Here is a 20,338-nt window from a genome sequence, read left to right as displayed (position 1 = left end):
TATCCTGGAAAAAATTAGCTGATAATTCATCGTGTATAAAAGCAGTGCAAGGCTCATACAAGTAATGGACTTGTATTTTGTATTTTTGTTTCTTTGCATAAGAAGAAACAAGAAACCACCCCCTAAAAGCCTCCTTAATTCACAACAATATAAATTTAACCTTCTTGTTAGTCACGCATTTTTACCATTAAAAAAGCTATTCATTACTATAATTTATATAGCAATTTTAAAGTTAAGATGGATGAAAGTTTCGAGGGATTTAGTCCTCCTCGTGCTGGCAAACTGTATTCATGTTTCAAGTAGCACTGAGCCTAATATGCTGAAAAGCAACTTAAAGGATAAAAGCCAAATCCCACAGAAACATTAGACAAAGGGAATTAGGGATGAAGAGGCTTGAAGCACATATTAAGAGCTTGAGCATGGTGTCGAATGTGATGGTCAATGAAGGTGGCAATGAAATAGTAGGAATGATCATAACCAGGCTGCAACCTCAGGAGAAGTGGAACCTTAGCATTCTTGCATGCCTCCTCAAACTTGTGGGGTAGCAGTTGATCGTGCAAGAATTTATCATCCTCCCCCTACACAAACAAACAACAGTAAACAAGCCGGCTGTGTAAACTGCACAGTACTAAGGTTAACTGGATAACATGCATACAGCTAAGTACCACCACATGCATGGAGATGTACAAATAACTTGAAGCTAAAGCCCTAAACCAGGTATCAACCAAACAAAAGAAGGGAAAGGGCATTTTATCAGCACAAGTTTCAACAAAGATTCATTCTATGCTTGATAAATCACCTTAAAATGGGAGATTGAGCTTACTTGATCAATTAGAATGGTGGCGGATACATCATTGAACTTTGAAATCAGGCAAGTTGCATCATATTCCTGCAAGTTAAAGATTCATTTCTCATATTTAACTTTGAAGATGTAATAAATAAAATTATGTTTTTTTTAAGCCATTTGAGATGTTACCTCCCAATCTGCCTTATTGCCTCCTAGATAGTTTATGAAAGCTTTCTGGCCCCACGGACAGTTCATAGGATTCACAATTGGTGCAAATGCTGACACTGACTGAAAAATGGCCCGTGTGCGAGGAGGACATAAATATAAGATAAATGGATGACTACAAGTACAATCACGGTAATAAAAAATAAAAATCATACAACAAAATGCATCAAAGTTTTAGATTTCCTTTAAAATATTTGTTTTCAATTAAGAGACAATGGAAATAAGTAGTAGAAATGTTGCAACTTTCTAAAGATATTAAATGGAAACACTGGAAATCTTTCTACAGAGAAAACTTTGAAATATTAAAAGTTCAGAAGTTGATTAAGTTTCAGGCCTTCTACAATTTTATCAAAATTTAGAACTTTGAAATGCAGAGAGGAAATATGATGCTCAGGCACCTTATACTTGTCCAGATTTTTCAGGTAGATTGTCAGAGCTCCATGCCCGCCCATAGAATGACCAGATATAGATGCTCTTGATGTATCAAGCTGAGCAAAATTTTCACTCAGAACTTTGGGCAATTCCTTGACAACATAGTCATACATCTGCCAATTCTTCCACTTCTCTTGTGTGGCATTAAGATAAAATCCAGCACCTGGTTGAAAAAAAAGTAAAACTGAGTGCATTTTAAAAGCCATACCTTAAACAAGTTCACTTCCAACCAAAGCTTGTGTGCACTGCTACTTCATAGGTGCTGATAGGAAAGTACTTTTCTCTATTTTTGTGTTAAAATTTGATCTCGTGGACTGTGCTCAGGCAAATTGTCTCCCTCTGGATTTGATGGAGACAAGTGGCAGCCACCTTTAGAAGTTTATCAAAGGCGCAAAGGAGTGGGCTCCAAGGCCCAAACTTTAATTTGGCACTCTCTGGATGATAATGGGCTTAGTTGGGATCTTATATAAGTCAATATGGGCTCAGCCTAGTAATAATTTCCAGAATTCAAGTTATGGGCCTGCTCAATGGTTATAAGTTACCATTTTCAGTCATTATTATTGTCATTTTCCAATAGTCTTTAGTGTGGTTAGTAGTCGGTCCAAGTTTGTTATTTTCAAGCTGCATTATTAATATGTGTCTAGTTCCAAGGAGTTATAAGTCCCTAGAAAGTCTTATACAGTAGTTGATTAGTCTTTTGAGAGGAATCAATGAAGAGATGAATGAGTTTCCAGCAGCCACTATTTTCTTTGTGTGAAGAAAAGAGTACTTGGGTGTGAAGCCTAAAGGATTCTAGGAGCGATTCCTATAGGGTACTTTCAATTATATACTACTCTCCTTTCAATTATATAATCATAACTTATATATTTTATTTTCTTCAATTATATAAGTTATGATTGTTTAGCTGGTTGAGGCACAGAGTAAGAGTATTTATACTGAGACCAAATCCAAGGCTGTGACAGAATAAGAGTATTTTCTGTTCAGTAGTTAGATTCCATGTATTTACCTACACCAAAATCCCAGCTGTCAGCCTCTCCTTCCACATTCAGGCCCCCTATGACAAAAGATTACATGTGAGAGAGACTCATTACAGCAGCTTCTAGAACCATTGCTGCTAACATAAAAGCAGTTTGAAATAGAAAATAAAATTGCATACGATATCTTAATGTGAAACAGAAAAACCAAGAAGAATAAGAAAAGAAGGAGAAAATTTAATTGGCAACCCAAAATAGACATGCTCATTCCTATCCAGTTGTGTGTATTGGAAAAACCAAGTTCCCCAAGGTTCCAAAATGTTTTAACTTGACGAATATACTTCCTTGTAATAAATCCAAAACATATCAATATTCTGAACAACTAAAAGCAAAAGGCAAGAAATACAGTTCAGTAACCTTTCAAATATTAATATTCTGAACTGATTAGAATGGAGTAAAAATGCAACTATTACATCTATTTCAAGCTGGTTCCTTATCAACATGCTTTCCAACACATATTTCAAGGGAGATTGTGAACCTAACTGGAGGAACTGGGTGGGGTATAGCAGAGTGCCTAGATCAGCAACCAAGGAATCAGTCTTTTTAGCTGAGTCTTACATGGATCACACTTTCCTTTATGTAAAGTTGGGTTGTCAAGATAAAGGCCATTATAGGGATTTCATTTTTCTTTCCTTCTTTCTTTAGTTCTTTTTCTTGTTTGCCTTCTTTTTCTTTCTTTTTTTCCCTTCTCCCCACAATGAAGAGGAGGGGAGGTAATTTATAGAACCCCCACCCAGTTATATTAACAAGATCAGTCAATTTAGACTTTTGAGAAGAAAGGGCAGAAAATACATATTATAAATCATTACAAAACATCATGCAGTGAAGTAAATTCAAATTGAGAATCTCAGAGAGTCATTTCCCCCACAGTGTCAGTCACATCAGAAACATTTTATAACAAATGAGCCCGTGAGTGTTTTAGCAAGGTTGACAATTCTAGACAAAAATTCCCAAGCGTCTCCCAACTCAAGTCTTCTAAAGTCTCCCTTGGACTACTTGCCCAATGAAGATCGGGGGAGGGGGGGCGGGCGGCGGTTGAAAGTGTTTAGAGCCAGAGATTAATGTGTGTGGTTAAGGTAGTGGATGGACAAAATCAAATTAATGGTTATCTCTGTTAATTTTTTTAAAAGAAGCCTTGGGAGCCATTGGGTAGCTGTCTTTGGGAGCCAATGATCCAGCCACAAGCAGGATTGATCCACCCTCAGCTATGAAAAATTTTCAGCCATCAGATTGAAAATTCTCCTGCCCATTAAACCCAAAATTGCTATTTTAGGGTTGGAGAATGCCAGGCAGCCGCCTCACTCACAAGGCACAACCTTTGAGCTCCTCCTTCAATCCAAATTGGGTGTGTTTGGTTCTCAAGAAATTCCTTCCCATTTTGAATTTCAAAACAGTTTTTTATTGGATTTTCCCTTACAAATGGGTTGATTCATTAGGTTTCTTCCATTAATCTCTCTTGTTCTCATTGCTTTGCGTTAAAATCCTTGTCTTCTTCATTGAGCTTCAAGAAGAGCCTGATATTGAACTTGGTGTTAATTCCAAGTATGCTCTGAAAGAAGAAGATGGGTAGTTGAAGTTGGAGGGTGTTGGTCAGGCAATTTGGGAGAGGATTAGTAGACTTGAGCTAGGTAAATCCTTATACCTAGTTATTTTTCTTCATAATGGATGCTTTTGATCACTCATAGGCCTGTAGTTTCTCATCTCTTTGGAGATTTGCCTTATTCTCTATCTCTTCTTTAGATAATTTCCTTGTGTTTGTAAGTAGATTAGTTGAGAATTTGAATTAAAATTTGATTATTTAATCTTTGAAATGGTTTGATATAATTTCAAGCTTGGTTTTGAAAGCAAAAGATACTTGGATTTGTGATTAGAGCAGTTGGAAGTTGATGTAAATCTTGATTGGGGAGTGTCGTTATATTTGCATGTGCATTGCATTGATTAATTTGTTGGAAGAGTGTTGATGCATTCATTCTTGCATGTGTTTTGGCATGCTTGTTGAAAAGAATTGAAATAGAAAAATAAAAATGAAAAATTTGACAAAGTGATAATCATTCTGAGGGATCCATTTTAAATTTATAACAACACCTATTGACACCATAGGACCATAGAGCCAATATATTCTTAGTTCTTAATCTGCACTAAACTTAGAATGACAAAAATTCACTTCAAGGCAATTTGAAAAAGCTTTCACCTTGTGGTTAGGTTATGTTGATCAGCTGGAGTTATTTGGCTCTATATGGTTCAGAGCCTTTCCCAAGTAGAGTTATTTGGTACTCATTGATTCTGACAAGAGATTTGTTGCTTGGGAAGCAACATGGGGAAGAATTTTGACTTCAGATCAACTGTAGAGAAGAGGAGTGTCTTTAGGGAACTGATGTTATATATGTCGATGCTGGATTTGTTGATGGGATAGGTTTGAGTGGGTTGGTTCTATGCTTTTCTTTCCCCTTTTTTTTTTGCTGTTTACCCTCTGTATACTCTGGTGTATCCTTGTAGCTCTTTTTGCTGCTTCTCTTTGATATTTTAATTATAAATATACTTTGTGTTTATCAAAAAGGTTACATTAAACAAGCCCACAAATTTTTGTATAAACCCAATCAATGCATTCTCAGCTTCAACCACATGGTTGGACAATCACTATACAAGAATATAAACTTAAATGCTTTCAAGAAAATATCATGTTATTTGCTATACACAATGGGCTAACAAGAGTATAAGCTTCTTCCAAAAGATGCCTTAGCTGAGGAAAGGAATTAGAAAGATCTGAGCCATGAAGATTTTATTTGATATAAAATTGAAAGAATACACCTAGATGATAATATGGACACCAGTATGCAATTTCACTATTCCTTAAAAAAGGTAACCCTGTTGTCACAGTCAGAAACAGATAAAGGAAACTCATTGTGTTGAATGCAGTTAAAAAATAATCACCAGGTCACCACAGCAATTAAAAAATCGCATTATTTTTTAATATGTCAAGAGTCCAATATATCCACACCTCAGAAAGGGTTCAACACATAGATGCATTTATTTAGCCTTTATCTAGTCCTTTTGGTGATCGCTTATTTAACCTAACCATGCACAACATAGCAAAACAAAGACTGAGCAAAAATAGGCCAAAATAGTAAAATCTAGTGGTACAAACTTGATATTTAGCCTGACCTAGTCCTTTGATGATCGCTTAGTTCACCTAACCTCCATACAGCATCAGGCAAAATGAGCAACAAGCCAAAAAAAATTTTAAAAATTTGTGGTAGAAAATTGATGTTTACTTAAGCATGTTGAACATTAATTCTAGAAGTGTTGCTTACTTGGTGATGTATCAGGGGCAACTAGAGCAATTCCTTCACTTGAAGCAACACGTTGAGCTCCAGACTTGATTATAAAATTTTCATCTGTACAGGAAAGGCCAGAGAGCCAGTAAAGTACCTGTTCATTAATGAAATGGAGAGTTATCAGGATAATTGACAAATGATGTTTTCAATAAATTCTAGTGCACCAAGAATTGCATTAGTATGTGGCAGCATAAGATTTGATAATCAAATTGTTGGCAAAGTTTAACAGTTTTGATCTACAGGTGATCCTTAAAGGAAAGAAATAACTTCAGACTTCAATATGAATTTAATTAAAAGAAACATATTTAATAGATAATTTTCTTCATTGACACGATCTTCTTTCTTTTTAGTCAGATTTTGTTTTTTGACAAAGAGTAACTCATACTTCTTTTGTATACTCTTGTGCTATTCAATTCAATGACTTCTTATTTTCTGATTGAAAAGAAAAAAAAAAGAAAATCGAAAGTACCAACAAAAACTATCATGAAATAGAGAAAAGGCAAACCATGGAGCAAATTGCCCATTAACAAATACACATAATACAAATTTAATTAAAATAATATCCTTGTAAGATTATAGCAAACATTTAATTCCTGAATTGCAGGGCACACCCCTTTTTTAGGCACATTTTATATTTATATTCATAATTTGATTATTGGGAGAAAAAAGGTTTTTAGAGCATTTAAACATTAGTGGACGGGCACATCACCTGCATGCAAACTAACCTTGCAACCGGTCATAAAATAATGGTGCAGATTGATAGCCATATAGTATAGTGGTAGGATAACAATGGTGAAGGTGTGGTATGGCAATGGATGTTGTGGGATAGCCATCGTGATAGCTGTAGTTACATGACAGCTATGGTGCTAGTTGCACTGTTTTTTTTTTTGATAGGTAAATAGGAGAATATATTAAAAAGAGCTAGCAAAAAGCGTAGCCAAGTACACACGAAGTATACAAAAAAGGCTTATTAAGGCATAGAGGCCCAATTGATTGATTGATTGCTCTAAGGGCATGGCTTAAGGAAGCGAGGGGTGATGCAGCACACGATCATCATTAGTTCCTATTTTAAGTTTATTTGCTTGACTATTTTGTTTAAGATTGATTTTCTAGTTTTCCTAGTTTCCAAGTATCTTCAACAACAAGGAAAACAACGTGTTCGTACTTGGCCCAAGATGAAATGGTTGTTACAAAGGCGATTTCTCCCTTTGGATTATGAACAATTTTTATACCAACAATATCAAAATTGTTGGCAAGCCAACTGCACTGTGAACAAATACATGGAGGAATTTCATTGATTAAATGCTGGAGTTAATTTTTCCGAGACGGAGAATCAATTAATTGCTCATTATACAGGAGGCCTAAAGCTAGTTATTCAAGATCGACTGGCTCTTCAAGGCGTTTGGACCATAACAGATGCAGTTAATTTGGCAATGAAAGTGGAAAATCAAATCAATAGGTCCACGGTGCACACTCAGAGTATCTTTCGACGACCAACCCAAGAAGCTTCTTCTGCTCCAAGGGGGTCAACTACTCCAGGCAGCAACAATAATAGCAATAAAGATGCCCCTTCAACTCAAAATTCAGCACAAAATCAAAGTGGAACTTTAACCCTTGTTTGATCTAATACTCAAGGCCGAAACCAGCCACAACAACAACTCAATAATGACCCTTGTGTGCGTCCAAACCTTGGGAAATGTTTTTGGTGCAACCAATCAGACCATCTTTCAAATAATTGCCCGAACAGACGATCTATTAACTTTGTAGAAGAAGGAGGCGGTAAAGAGGAATAGGTTCTTGAAAAAGATATCTATGAAGGTGCTGAGTTTGTAGGAGTTGTGGGAGAAGAAGTAGCATGCATTGTCCAATGACTTTTGCTTGCTTCAAAGAGGCAAGACAACTCTCAACAACATAAAATATTTTGAACTCGATGCACCATTCGTAATAAAGTGTGCAACATGATCATTAACAGTGGCAGTAGCGAGAACGTTGTTTCTAAGGCTTTGGTGAAAGTACTAAATTTGAAGACTGAGAAACATCCTTCTCCATAAAAGATTGAAAGGATTAAGAAGGGCTCGGAAGTTCAAGTGCTAAAAGTTTGCAAGGTTCCTTTGTCGATCGGGAAGTATTACAAAGATAAGATCATATGTGACGTAATGGATATGGACGCTTGTCATAGTTTATTGGGGAGGCTGTGGCACTATGATGTTGATGCCACTTACAAGGGTCAAGAAATACTTTCGTCATTTGGTGGTTTGACAAGAAAATTGCTTTAATGTTACAATCTCAATAGTCAGAAAACAATTCGGTTACTAAAAAAGATAAGTTGCTATTCACCAACATAATGGGCCCAAATTTCTTTAAGCAAGTCAATGAATCAAATTTTGTTGTAGCATTGGTGGTTAAAGGTCAATCTGAAGCATCTATTGATATTCCCACCAAGGTTCAAGAAGTACTTGTTGATTTTACTGATTTATCTCCTAATGAGTTTCTTCCTATGCGAAATATTCAACACCATATCAATTTAGTACTTGGAGCTAGTTTGCCTAACTTGCCATATTATCGTATGAGCCTAACTAAGCATGAAGAGTTGCAGCAACAAGTTAATGAGTTGCTTGATAAAGGCTTGATTCATGAGCATGAGTCCTTGTGCAGTCCCAACTTTACTCACCCCAAAGAAAGACGATAGATGGGGCATATGTGTGGACAACACCACTATCAACAAAATAACGATCAAGTATCGTTTTTCCATCCCACGTCTTAATGACATGCTTGACAGGTTGGAAGGTGTTGTGGTGCTTACCAAACTTGATTTATGAAGTGGTTATCACCAAATTCATATTCAACAAGACAACAAGTGGAAGACGACTTTCAAGACTAAAAATGGTCTTTATGAATGGCTAGTGATGCCATTTGGGCTATCAAGTGCGCCAAGCACATTCATGCGATTGATGAACCAAGTTCTTCATCCATTTATTAGAAAATTTGTGGTGGTTTATTTTGACGATATTCTCATCTACAGTAAGAATGAGGAGGAGCACTTATCACATCTCAAGATTGGTGGTTTGTTTGTGGTGATTTATTGGAAGATTGGTGATAATACTTACAAGATTGATCTTCCAGCGGATATAAACATTTTCAATACTTTCAATGTTGTTGATATCTTTGAATACTTTCCCCCGGATAAGTTTTCTTTGCAGCCACAAAACTCAAGGACGAGTTTTCTTCAAGTAGAGGGGATTGATGCAGCACACAATCATCATTAGTTTCTATTTTAAGTTCATCATTAGTTTTCTATTTTAAGTTTATTTGCTTTACTATTTTGTTTAAGATTGATTTCCTAATTTTCCTAATTTCCGATTATCTTCGTTTCCTATTTCAATTATTTCCTTTATTTTTGCATTACAAACATTATTTGAAGGCTTATTGTAATTGTTAGAATTGGTTTAATATAATTTATTAAAATTATTCTCTAAGTTTCATATCCCATTGTGATCTTTGTATTTGTTTTTTAGTGTTTTTCCATTTCATTTTGAAACAAACCTTTCGTTGCACTGGGAGTCGGTTAACAATTATTTACTTCGCACTTGGCTACCCAGCATTTACCGTGGGCATGATAATTAGTGCACCAGAGGTGCGTCCTCCCTAGTCCTCTCATACTAGGGAAAGGTCCTCTCAATGCTCTAATGCTCACACCAGATATAGATTGAACTGTCTCACAACGTTCTGAACCCAGCTCATGCAGTGCTTTAATGGGCGAACAACCCAACCCTTGGAACATACTACAACCCCAAAAGGCTAGCAACAGAAAAAGGGCTAGCAAAAACAAACCACCCAAATAGCAACCAACCCTAACACCTTAGAAACTTGGGTAAAACCTTGTATGGACTAGAAGCCACCCAAGAGCCCTTTTGTAACCAAAAACCAACAACTAAGCTGTGAGTGAAGACAATGACCTCATAGTGATAGAACTGAAACCCTATCGCTCCCCCCTTCTCCTTGACTGAGAGAGGAGAACAATTGTAATTCACCAAACATTCAAGTTTTCAAATTTTCCTCTCCAAACGAGTAGACGAAAATTTCCTAGTTGCATTGTCATGAGGACAATGGCATTTTTCATTATATTTTATTAAACTTATTTTTGACAAAACTTCACAAAGTTGTACAGCTTGAGCTCTAGAAAATTGGTCTATTAAAAATACTTTTCCACCCATCAATTCTTCGTTACTAGCACAAGGTGCCCTCTAGCATAGAAAGTATTCGGATACAAAATAAAATAAAATAAAATAAAAAGCAGTTTGAAGTAATGCAGCTAAATAAACAAATACGGATTAAAAAAGAGGTTTTCATTATGCAGGTGGCGTATGCAGGTGGCGTATGCATCTCTCACCAAAATTAATATCAAACATGCCAAAACATTTGTGTTGATAGGCAAGCAAATAAAGAAATTAACAGTGCATAACAAAAGGTAAAGAACAAGAAATCAAACAAGGAAAGACATTGCGGAAAATGAAATGATAAAGCAAGGAAAAAAAATTACCCATCGATTAGAAAATTGAAAATGATGATTTTAATACCCTTTATGCTTATTAGCATGAAAGTAAACATATCTTAACAACATGGCATGAAGCATAGAAATCTAAGAAATGAAACCACATCCAAGAGCAAAACCCTAATTGCTTTCCCCCAACAGGAGTGAGCCAGTTACCCGGAACGATGGCGAATAAAATTATGCAACATTTTGGTCGAAAGAGTGAATTAAATTTCATGAGAAGCCAAAAACCTAATTTCTATCTTCGGCGTTCATTTTGAGAGAAAACTTGCCCAGATTGGAGAACCCTATGAAATAAATAGCCTTGATTTTTGGCTTGTGGAATTGAGCTTCTAGATAAGATAAGATGATAAGAAATGGGTATATGAGAAATAGTGAATGAACCCCAAAATTGTCGAATACTTGCAAGAATTGTAAAACCCTAGGGAATGAATCAACTCAAACAATGAGTAATAGCAGAGGGTAGATGTTGCGAAATGGGGAAATGGAGGGACTTACAGGGAATTTGTGAGAAGGAGAAGGAAGAGGAGGAAAGTAAACGTGAAAAGTCATGGAACAGCCGAGGGTTGGGCTGAAATGCTTGAATCTCTTATTGTAACCTCCAAACATCTTAGAGCCGCTTATCTCTGTTGGTTTCGCCTCCATTTTTCTCTCTGTGATCTCACAATCAAGCTCCCACACTCACTCAGGGTTTCCAAGCCGCGAGACAGGAAAAATGATGAGTACAAGTGTACCACAGTCAATTTTTTCATTAACAGATAATTAAAATAATAATTATTATTATTATTTTACGGGAAGCGGTTTTTTATTTTTTATTTTTAAATATATGCATATTTTACAAACTTTTCAGAGAAAACAACTTTTTGCGAATTTATTCAATAAAAAAATATTGTTTTTTAAAACAAATTTAAGCTGTGTTTCTATATATAATATTCTATAGAGTATTGTGTAAAGCAATTAAAATTTAACAAATTTTTTTATTAAATAAAAATCATATTTAATACTTTGAAAAACAATATAGATCATTTTATCCCATCTATTTTAATTATATATCCTTCTAAATCAGTCTTATGGCACATCATTGTTGTTGTTGTTATGATATAAAATAAAACATAAAATACAATTTTTGATATGTTTGGAAACATTTTATAAAAGTAATTTTATGTTTTGAAAATATTTTATAATTTTTTCTAAAACCTATTTTTTCAAATAAATTTTAAGCATTTTAATTATTTTTTATAAGGTGTTATCAAAAACGATTCTAAAAATAGCAAATACTTCGTAAACTTTTATATAAATAAGTGTGTGATACCCTAATAAAAAATAAGTCAAAACAAGTTTTTCATATTTAAATTCCAAAACAAAATTTTATCTCTAAAATAATTTAAAAAAAAAACATTTTGAATATTATTCATGATTTCACTAGACATTTTATTTAAAAACCCCATTCATTCGTTCACATTTTTTTAGACTATCCAACCAACAATCCTCATTCAACTTCTTCAATCAACTCAATTTTAAATTTAAATATCATTTCTCTAATTTTCTCATCCCATCTCAGTTTTATTTTCCTCCAACCCATAAAAACCAACAAAGGGTTTGATTAATCTTTATTTAATTATAATAAAATAAAGTTTGAAATTAATTTTTTTTACTAAATGAGTTAGGCAAAAAGATTTTTAAAGTGACAACAAATACAAAAAACAAATCAATCAAAATGAAATGAAAAATAAGGTGAAAATCTCAAAGAGAAGAGCCTTCAAGATATTTCATCATATTTTTTTTATCAAGTTGTTGGTGCACTAGGTTTCTCATACATTTTATTTTTGCATAAAAATATTATCATTATGCTAATTTATTTTAAATTCTTTAATAATTGATTGAATTTTTAATTTTCATTTAAAATTTCAAGCTAAATGTTTTCTAATTTTTCTAAAAGGTTTTAAAAAGGGTTTGCATAAGTTGTTGAATGTTCTAAGCCTAAAATCGGAGTATTTGGCCAATTTACAGTGCAACCAATCGAGGGTCAACGGAATTAGTTGAGTCAGTTGGGCTCAATTGATCAAGGGGTGCTTTAACGCTCCCTCTCTTCTAGTAGCTCAATGTTCTCAATTAGGCTCGATCAACCAAGGGGTGATTTTACACTTTATCTCTTTCGGTAGCTCAATGTTGTTGGTCAAGGCTTTGCCTTTCTTGGACAAGACTTTGCCTTTTGTGATCAAGGTTTGGTCAAGGACTTAACCCCGACAATCACCTATTAAAAGCATTAATTGCTAATGGCTAGTGAATTGATCGAATTGATGCTTGATTGATTGGCTCCCCAAGCCTAATGGTTAGTTTGACCTTCTCACTCTCATATAAAGACTTCAATCTTCATTTTTTTTTAAGTTTAACATTCCAAAATCTTTTTAGAATATATTTGAGCATTGAAACAATTCTCTAAGTATACATTTGTTTTAAACTCGCGTATCATTAGTACTCCTCAATTTTAGTTTCTATTTATATCCATTTGTACTGAAATTCAAGTGTGGGGTATCACATAAAAGGAAAGTATGAGTGTGAGGTGTCACTTAGCATTTACTAAATGTAATGTCACTTGAGGAGTTCAAAAGTGAGATATTTATTTAAAATTTTGTAAGTGTCCATTAGAGCTTGTTAATCTAATTGTACAACTTGAAGACTTATATTAGAAGTTTTGGATCGGTGACACTTCAAGTTTGGTATTGAAACTAAAGGAGATTGGACGTAAGTTAGGTTGCATGAAACCACTATAAAATATTATGTTTGCATTATTTTTTTCTCTAACCTTTTTATTTTGTATGCAATGTTTTTCATTATATTTATTTTATATTTGCATATAATTATATATTATATTCACGTTATTTTAATATGTAATCATCCTATTCACCCCTTCTAGGGTCTAGGGTGATTACCTTATATTAAATTAGCATAATTTTCCAATAGACTTAGAGTCTATTTGACAGTAGTTTTAGGAAATAATTTTACACCTTCTAACACTTGAAAAATAAAAAAATTTAAGTGCTAAAAATATTACAATTGCTTATTAGAATCATTATCAAATAGACTTTTATTTCATATTTCATAACACGAAGATTCAAGACTTGTCCTATTTGACAACACTTTCAATTTTTTAATGAAAATTTTAATTTTTTTTTAACAAAATAACCCAAATATAATATACGTTTTCTCAATTTATCATCTATAAAAGGTACTATAACTTAAATACAGTTCAATTCTTTTTTTTATATAAAAAATGTATTTTTAACCATTAATATTAACTCAAAATACTTTAATTTTATTGTAAAAGTAATAGATTTTCAGAATAAATACTAAAAAACTGTTTTTTTTTTCATTAAAAGTTTGTACAACTATTTTTGTTGTTTTGAATGATAACTAGGAAACAGGGCTTAATATCCATCAACATGAATATTCCAATAAAAAACATAAAAAATCAGCTATTAATTAAATTCAAAGATAAGATTGACATATTGAAAAACCGTGGTAGCGGATACCAATCAGCTCTTTGCTACGATGACCAGTGACCACCTAAAAGTTTAATTTCTTCCTAAAGGCAGTAATATTAAATGTTTTATTTTTAATTAAAAATAAAACATATTTTTGTATATACTTAAATATTTTTAATATAACAAAAAATTATCGTTAATTAAGTATTCATTAAGTTGGTGGCATGTTACAACTTTTGAAATCATCCAAGCCAAATGCTCTCATCTCCTTGAAGAATTCACATAAATGAATGTGATGAGGGGTAGGGTGCAGGTGCAGCCATGGCTCCATTGAAAAGAAAGAAGAAAGCAGTGCAGTCTAGAACTCTGAAACATTGAAAATTCCACAAATGAGTTGGCACTTGGCAGTGATGTTGATGAGCGTGCCAAAATGTTTAAAACCTGCCACAATAATTCCCCGCCATACCCCCTCATCTTTTCATGGAATTAATTTTGTTTTTTTTTTCTAGGGTTCTAATCAGGGTTAAGTTGAAGCTTAAGACATATTTGAGTAGGGTGGTGGAGGGAGGAGCATGTGAGTCAAAGTCACCCAAAATAAATGGCCGTTAGGGACGCTGGGGCTCATCCAAAACTTTAAATGCAGTGTGGCACCCAACTCACTTGAACTGTACTAATCAATGCTTCTCTCTCTCTCTCCAAATCAACACTACAAATGTGAACACATTAGGTTTTTGGCTTCATCACATTCTTGTTTCAATTTCCCTTTTTCACTGCATCAACTTTTTGTGCCTTTTTCTTTTTTCACCGATAGAGCTGGCATTCTAAGAGCTGAAATATTGAACTCGTTGATGGCCATGGTGGTTTAGAAATACAGACCGCAGATTGGCGTCAGAGCTTTGTAGTATCCGACACGGAAAGGTTGGTTTCTGATTTGTTTATTTCTTTCTTCCTTTTTATGGGAAGTTTTCGGTGGGGGTAGATGAGCAAACTCGGACGGAGAAAACAATGTTTACTTTGAATATTTGGACCAGTTGGCATGTTTCATGAAAGCAAGAAAGTAACAAACGGTTGCATGCATTGAATGAACTCCTTTTGTTCATTTCTCCATTTTCCTACTGAATTTTGGGTAGAAGAAGGAACTGGATCGGTGGGTCTGAAAATCTGACTTTAAAGATCTCATTCTCTGGAGGAAAAAGCCAAACCCAAACAAAAATCAAAGGTGGGTTTTTTTTTTTTCTTTTCTTTTTTCAAATACCCTTTTCTGGTTGAGAAATTTTAAGCATTGATCAGAGGTTGAAGCAGAATTCAAGGAGATATAATCGAAGATTTTGGGTCTTCTTTATTTTAATCGGTCTGCTGATTTCTTGGAAAAAGATGGTTGGAAGTATTAAGGTCAAGAGTCAGAACTTGCACTCAAACGGGTCTGTTCAGAATTGTGCTATCATGGAGGAGAAGCTTGATGAACTCCGGCATCTTCTTGGAAAGGCTGAAGGGGATATATTGAAGATTGTGGGTGTGGGGGCCGGTGCTTGGGGCAGTGTATTTGCTGCTTTGCTGCAAGACAACTATGGTCAATTCCGAGAAAAGGTTCAAATCAGGATATGGAGAAGGCCGGGAAGAACAGTGGACAAGGCCACGGCAGAGCATCTGTTTGAAGTCATCAATTCCAGAGAGGATGTGTTGAGGAGGCTGATCCGGCGCTGCGCATACTTAAAGTATGTTGAAGCAAGACTGGGGGATCGGACCCTTCTTGCAGACGAGATTTTGAAAGATGGGTTTTGCTTAAACATGATTCACACACCCCTCTGTCCTTTAAAGGTTGTGACTAACTTGCAGGAGGCTGTTTGGGATGCTGACATTGTGGTCAATGGCTTGCCTTCAACTGAAACCCGGGAAGTGTTTGAAGAGATCAACCATTATTGGAAGGAGAGGATTACAGTTCCCATCATTATTTCTTTGTCAAAGGGTATAGAGGCTGCTCTAGAACCCCTCCCACATATCATCACTCCCACACAAATGATTAACCGAGCAAGTAAAGGCCTTTGTTTTACTATTTATTGGTTTCTCAAATCTTGGCTCTATGTTTTGTTTCTTGTGAATTAAAAGTCCATATATTTCTTGGAACATTTGCCTTAAGAAGAGCTTTTATTTCTATGATCTAAGCCTTTTTTATATATCCTTGCTGGGCAGCTGGTGTAGCTATGGAAAACATTCTTTACCTTGGAGGACCAAACATTGCCTCAGAGATTTACAACAAGGAGTATGCGAATGCTCGAATATGTGGAGCTGAGAAGTGGAGGAAACCTCTTGCCAAGTTTCTGAGGCTACCCCATTTCATTGTATGGGACAACAGTGACCTTGTCACTCATGAAGTTATGGGTGGCTTAAAGAATGTGTATGCCATTGGAGCCGGTAAGTTGTTATTTCTTTATGATGGTAATATAATAGAGGGATCATTGTGCTTGAAGTTTCAAATATGAGCATCCTTGTCAGATAAACTTCAGCAATGATCTGGTTCTCATTTTGACCTACTAGGAGAAGAAAACCAAAATTAGAAAATGTTGTTATTGGATTTAATCAAGAGTCTCACATTTTCACTTTGATTTTCCAGGAATGGTAGCAGCCCTGACCAATGAGAGTGCTACCAGCAAATCTGTATACTTTGCACATTGTACATCAGAGATGATCTTCATTACTCATTTGTTGGCTGAAGAACCCGAAAAGCTTGCGGGGCCTTTGCTGGCTGACACCTATGTGACCCTGTTGAAAGGTCGCAATGCGTGGTATGGCCAAATGTTAGCCAAGGGGGAACTGAACCTGGACATGGGTGATAGCATTAGTGGCAAGGGAATGATTCAGGTATTGGTCATGATTCTTCACTTGGCAACAGTTCAACTGGGAAAACAATGTTTTCTTCTTTGGAATTGTCATCAGAACCTCTTGCCTTGTTTTCCAGGGAGTCTCTGCAGTGGGAGCATTCTATGAACTACTGAGTCAGTCAAGCTTGAGCGTGTTGCATCCTGAAGAAAACAAGCCTGTGGCTCCTGTTGAGCTCTGCCCCATCTTGAAGACACTATACAGAATTCTAATAACAAGGTATTTCCTGGTTTTTTATTAAAATTGAGCAGGCTCCATTTTTGACAAATCTGATGCCATAATGTGTGTTTGGTGTTGATATTGGATGTTCAGGGAACTTGCATCACAAGGCATTCTTCAAGCATTAAGAGATGAAACCTTGAACGATCCCAGGGAAAGGATTGAGATTGCACAGACTCATGCTTTCTACAGGCCTTCTCTTCTTGGCCAGCCTTAGACTGGGTTTTGTAATTTGAATTGAGCATCGTTTCCATTCATTTCATGGGAAGTACCTTTTTTTGTTTTGTTTTTTCCTTTGGGGGGGGGCCGGCTTTGTTTTGTTTTCCAATGCCATTGAATGTTCAACAGGCTTTATTTATAAAATAATAAAAAAATATTTAGCTGCTAATTATTTGAAGAAAATAACAGAATGAATAAGCAATTGTGTAGTATTATTTATATTTAGAAAAAAAAATAAAAATCAAACCATACCATAGTAGGAATAAATCGAAACATCATGATACGAAAGAATCAATGATTACACTAAATTATTTCTTTTAAATATATACAAGAATATATCATTAATTATACAAAGAGATGAATAATAAATATTGTTTCTTAAATTAAGATAATCAAATCTCATTGGAAATATTGATTTTAATAATTGTAACATGTATGAAAGGTAAAGCCTCTTCTCTTTAAATCGAAAATTTTCTACTTCTCAATTATTTGGACCGTGACTATATTATCTAAATAAAAATTTATGTATGAAGTCCGCCTTACTTAAATATGAAAATTTTTGTAAACAGAACTTCATAATAAATATATGAAAACATCTCAAATGTTTTTTAAAAAAATAATCTCTTTTCTGAATCCATTCTCCAAAACCTGATTTCTAAAAGAAAACTGTATTTGCTTGGTTTTGGGCATCAAGGGCATTTTCGTAAATTAGGAGTTCCACCCCTCACTAGAAAAAAAAAGCTCCACTTTGGACGGTTGTAGTAGATATTTTAAGAGAGCCGGATTCTACTCTAGGGTTTGGTCGAGAATGGCGGAAACTGATATGAAAGAGGTGTTGAAACCCTTCCACCAAAGAGCTTCTGAAGCCGAGGTTAGAAGAAAATCTATCTGTTACAAGTTTGTTTTTTTTTTTTTCTCTCGCAGTTTTTTGGATTTTGAGAAAAAATAAAGAAAAGAAAATTGAAACGATGAGATTCCTCATCCGCAAATTTTCTGAGCAACCAAACTGCTCGTTTCCTTTTTATATATGTCTTTATGATTATACGATGCTTTAGATGATCATGCTCCTCCAAAGCTTTGCGAAGTGGGATGTGGTTTTGTTTTTTCCCAAAATGAGGGTCAGTTTTATTCTTTGAAGATAAGCGCATTAGCCAGTTTTTTGCAAAATGTGGGAATGCCCACTAAATGTTTGTATACATACTATACCCATGAAGAGAGGCTTTGCGAGAACTTCTATGTTTTTTTTCCCCATTGACTCTGAGGTATGTTTGAATTGAAGGACCGCTTGTCAAAACTTGAAGCTGCTCTTTCCAGTACGAAAGGTAAGCTTCGAAGCACTCTGTTCTATCCACTATTATTTGCATAGGCAAATATAAGTCTAAAAAATTGTTCATGGACGCTCAAATCAGATTCTGGAAATGAGGAACTTTTGAAGATGATTAGTGACCTTCAATCAAAGCTACAACATGCAGAAGCTGAACAAATTTCAGAACGGGAAAAGGTGGTGCCCATTTTTATGTTATTTTGTATTTGATTTGGAATCGGAAACTCATCAAATAGAGTTACAATTTGTTTGTTTCTGATTTACAGGCTCAGAAAGATATTCAAAAGCTTACAGTGGAAAATGCTAAACTCCAGTATCGTGTAACCCATCTTGTCCGGGCATTGAAGGAGGCTGACTGCAAGTTGGAGGCCAAGTGAAGTATGATGGTTTACTTAACAACTGCTTTTTATAGGGTAATTGTTGAAATCTCACGTGACAAAGTTAGTAGAATTTGATAATTATGATCACCCCAAAATTAGGCTTCTTCCATTCTATGTATCACATTAAATAATTAAACCTCTGAAGACAATTTTTAACATGAAATGAGGTCTGCTAGGAAAGACAAAGCTGGGTCTTGTGAGCTATGCAAGAACAGCTCAGTGTCATGGTCAAATATGCCAGGCAAAAATCTAGGTCTTATTGACTGAGATTCTTAGTGGTTGTCATGATGCAAAGCTGATCAGCAATTTCAGATTATTTTCAAGTACATTGATTCTTGTAAAGTTCTTTCTTTCTTTTATAATGTTTCCATCAATGGCCAGGGCAAGAAATCGATTTCGGGGCTGACCTTTTTGACATAAAAACCAACCTGGCTTTTCTCTATTGTTTCATTTTTTAATCTTTCAATCTCTCAAAGTACTCTAGGTAATCCTCATATGGAAGAAATTGTTGGTAGTTTCATATCCAAATTTTGAGTAGCCCAAAAACGGGTCAGACCATAACAAGTCATGAGGATTGGTGGGGAGCCACAGCCTCAAAGGGTTTGGTGTGCGGATGAGGATGTTTCATATTTGATTGTATACCGAATGAGGAAAAAAAACCAACCCTGACCATGCATTCATTTTGCAAATGTTGGCTGCATTCATTTTCCCTCACGTGGCTAAAACTAACCATGGCTGTTGCACTCCTTGGTTCTCTCTGCAGGTCGTGATTCTGAAGCCACTATAGAGAAGATCTTAAGTTGGACTTTTAGGTTGTGAAAATTGAGATAAACAGCTTGTGGTACTCTAATTGTTGAAGAATATTTATGCTTAGTTGCTTACACCCTTATCAACGGTTTTACAAGTCTTTTGGCTTGTGGCCAGGTAGTGAGCTTCATGATCCAATACTAAATTTGTTCATGATTCAACATTAAACACGCTTGGAATTGGTAATTGAATTATTCATTTTCAAATTATTTAATCTTTATATTATAAAGGTAAAATAAGTGGAATGAGATTGAAGAAGTAATAAAAAATAATTTATAAACTTTAATTCTTTTTCCATTTTCTTTTGTGTTTTTCCTCATTTTTTTCCTAAAACTTTTCAAAAACCAAACATAGGGTAAATAAACTGGTATTGGGTTTCTAGGCAACCCTGGAATTTAGGCATGTTTAAAATTTTTATAGTTATAATCAAGTTTGATGTTCGATTTACATAAGGGCTACGTTAATATAGGATCATAGAGCAACGGCATAGATGTTTGGCACCACAAGCTTTCCCATTTAACAATACAAAAGGATTCCTGTGGCCAAAAGATCCAAGATCGTGCCTTGGATGAGCTAAGCATTGTGGCTGTTTGATTCAGCCTTTTCGATAAGGATTCTATGTAAAAAAAAAAAGATTTAAACGAATTTCTGAAGAAAGATAA

General features: G+C 34.9%; 3 protein-coding genes across 6 annotated transcripts; 2 read left to right on the top strand and 1 right to left on the bottom strand.

The window, feature by feature from the left end:
* Positions 1-178: 178 nt before the first annotated feature.
* On the bottom strand, positions 179-11,079 carry LOC117920465 (S-formylglutathione hydrolase). 2 transcript variants are annotated; one of them, XM_034838014.1, is made up of 7 exons: positions 10,864-11,077; positions 5,790-5,907; positions 2,451-2,498; positions 1,411-1,607; positions 977-1,075; positions 824-889; positions 179-578 (listed from the first exon to the last, which is right to left on the bottom strand). In XM_034838014.1, exons 1-7 carry the CDS (start codon positions 11,008-11,010, stop codon positions 378-380), a joined length of 876 nt encoding a protein of 291 aa, XP_034693905.1. In that variant the 5' UTR covers positions 11,011-11,077; the 3' UTR covers positions 179-377. The 2 variants fall into 2 exon arrangements, with proteins under 2 accessions (XP_034693905.1, XP_034693906.1); XM_034838015.1 differs by lacking the exon at positions 2,451-2,498 and having other exon boundaries at positions 10,864-11,079.
* Positions 11,080-14,581: 3,502 nt separating this feature from the next.
* On the top strand, positions 14,582-17,334 carry LOC117919655 (glycerol-3-phosphate dehydrogenase [NAD(+)] GPDHC1, cytosolic). 2 transcript variants are annotated; one of them, XM_034836868.1, is made up of 6 exons: positions 14,582-15,069; positions 15,153-15,882; positions 16,041-16,262; positions 16,462-16,709; positions 16,807-16,946; positions 17,040-17,334. In XM_034836868.1, exons 2-6 carry the CDS (start codon positions 15,225-15,227, stop codon positions 17,161-17,163), a joined length of 1,392 nt encoding a protein of 463 aa, XP_034692759.1. In that variant the 5' UTR covers positions 14,582-15,069; positions 15,153-15,224; the 3' UTR covers positions 17,164-17,334. The 2 variants fall into 2 exon arrangements, with proteins under 2 accessions (XP_034692759.1, XP_034692758.1); XM_034836867.1 differs by having other exon boundaries at positions 15,141-15,882.
* A 567-nt stretch (positions 17,335-17,901) lies between these two features.
* On the top strand, positions 17,902-19,844 carry LOC117919800. 2 transcript variants are annotated; one of them, XM_034837058.1, is made up of 5 exons: positions 17,902-18,036; positions 18,445-18,487; positions 18,575-18,666; positions 18,756-18,867; positions 19,633-19,844. In XM_034837058.1, the coding sequence occupies exons 1-4, from the start codon at positions 17,974-17,976 to the stop codon at positions 18,864-18,866; spliced, it is 309 nt and encodes a 102-aa protein (XP_034692949.1). In that variant the 5' UTR covers positions 17,902-17,973; the 3' UTR covers position 18,867; positions 19,633-19,844. The 2 variants fall into 2 exon arrangements, with proteins under 2 accessions (XP_034692949.1, XP_034692948.1); XM_034837057.1 differs by having other exon boundaries at positions 17,910-18,036; positions 18,756-18,902.
* The last annotated feature ends 494 nt before the right edge of the window (positions 19,845-20,338 follow it).

This window comes from Vitis riparia, chromosome 8 (assembly GCF_004353265.1).
Source record: "Vitis riparia cultivar Riparia Gloire de Montpellier isolate 1030 chromosome 8, EGFV_Vit.rip_1.0, whole genome shotgun sequence".
Classification (NCBI taxonomy): Eukaryota; Viridiplantae; Streptophyta; class Magnoliopsida; order Vitales; family Vitaceae; genus Vitis; species Vitis riparia.
This window is presented reverse-complemented; position numbering and strand designations above follow the sequence as displayed.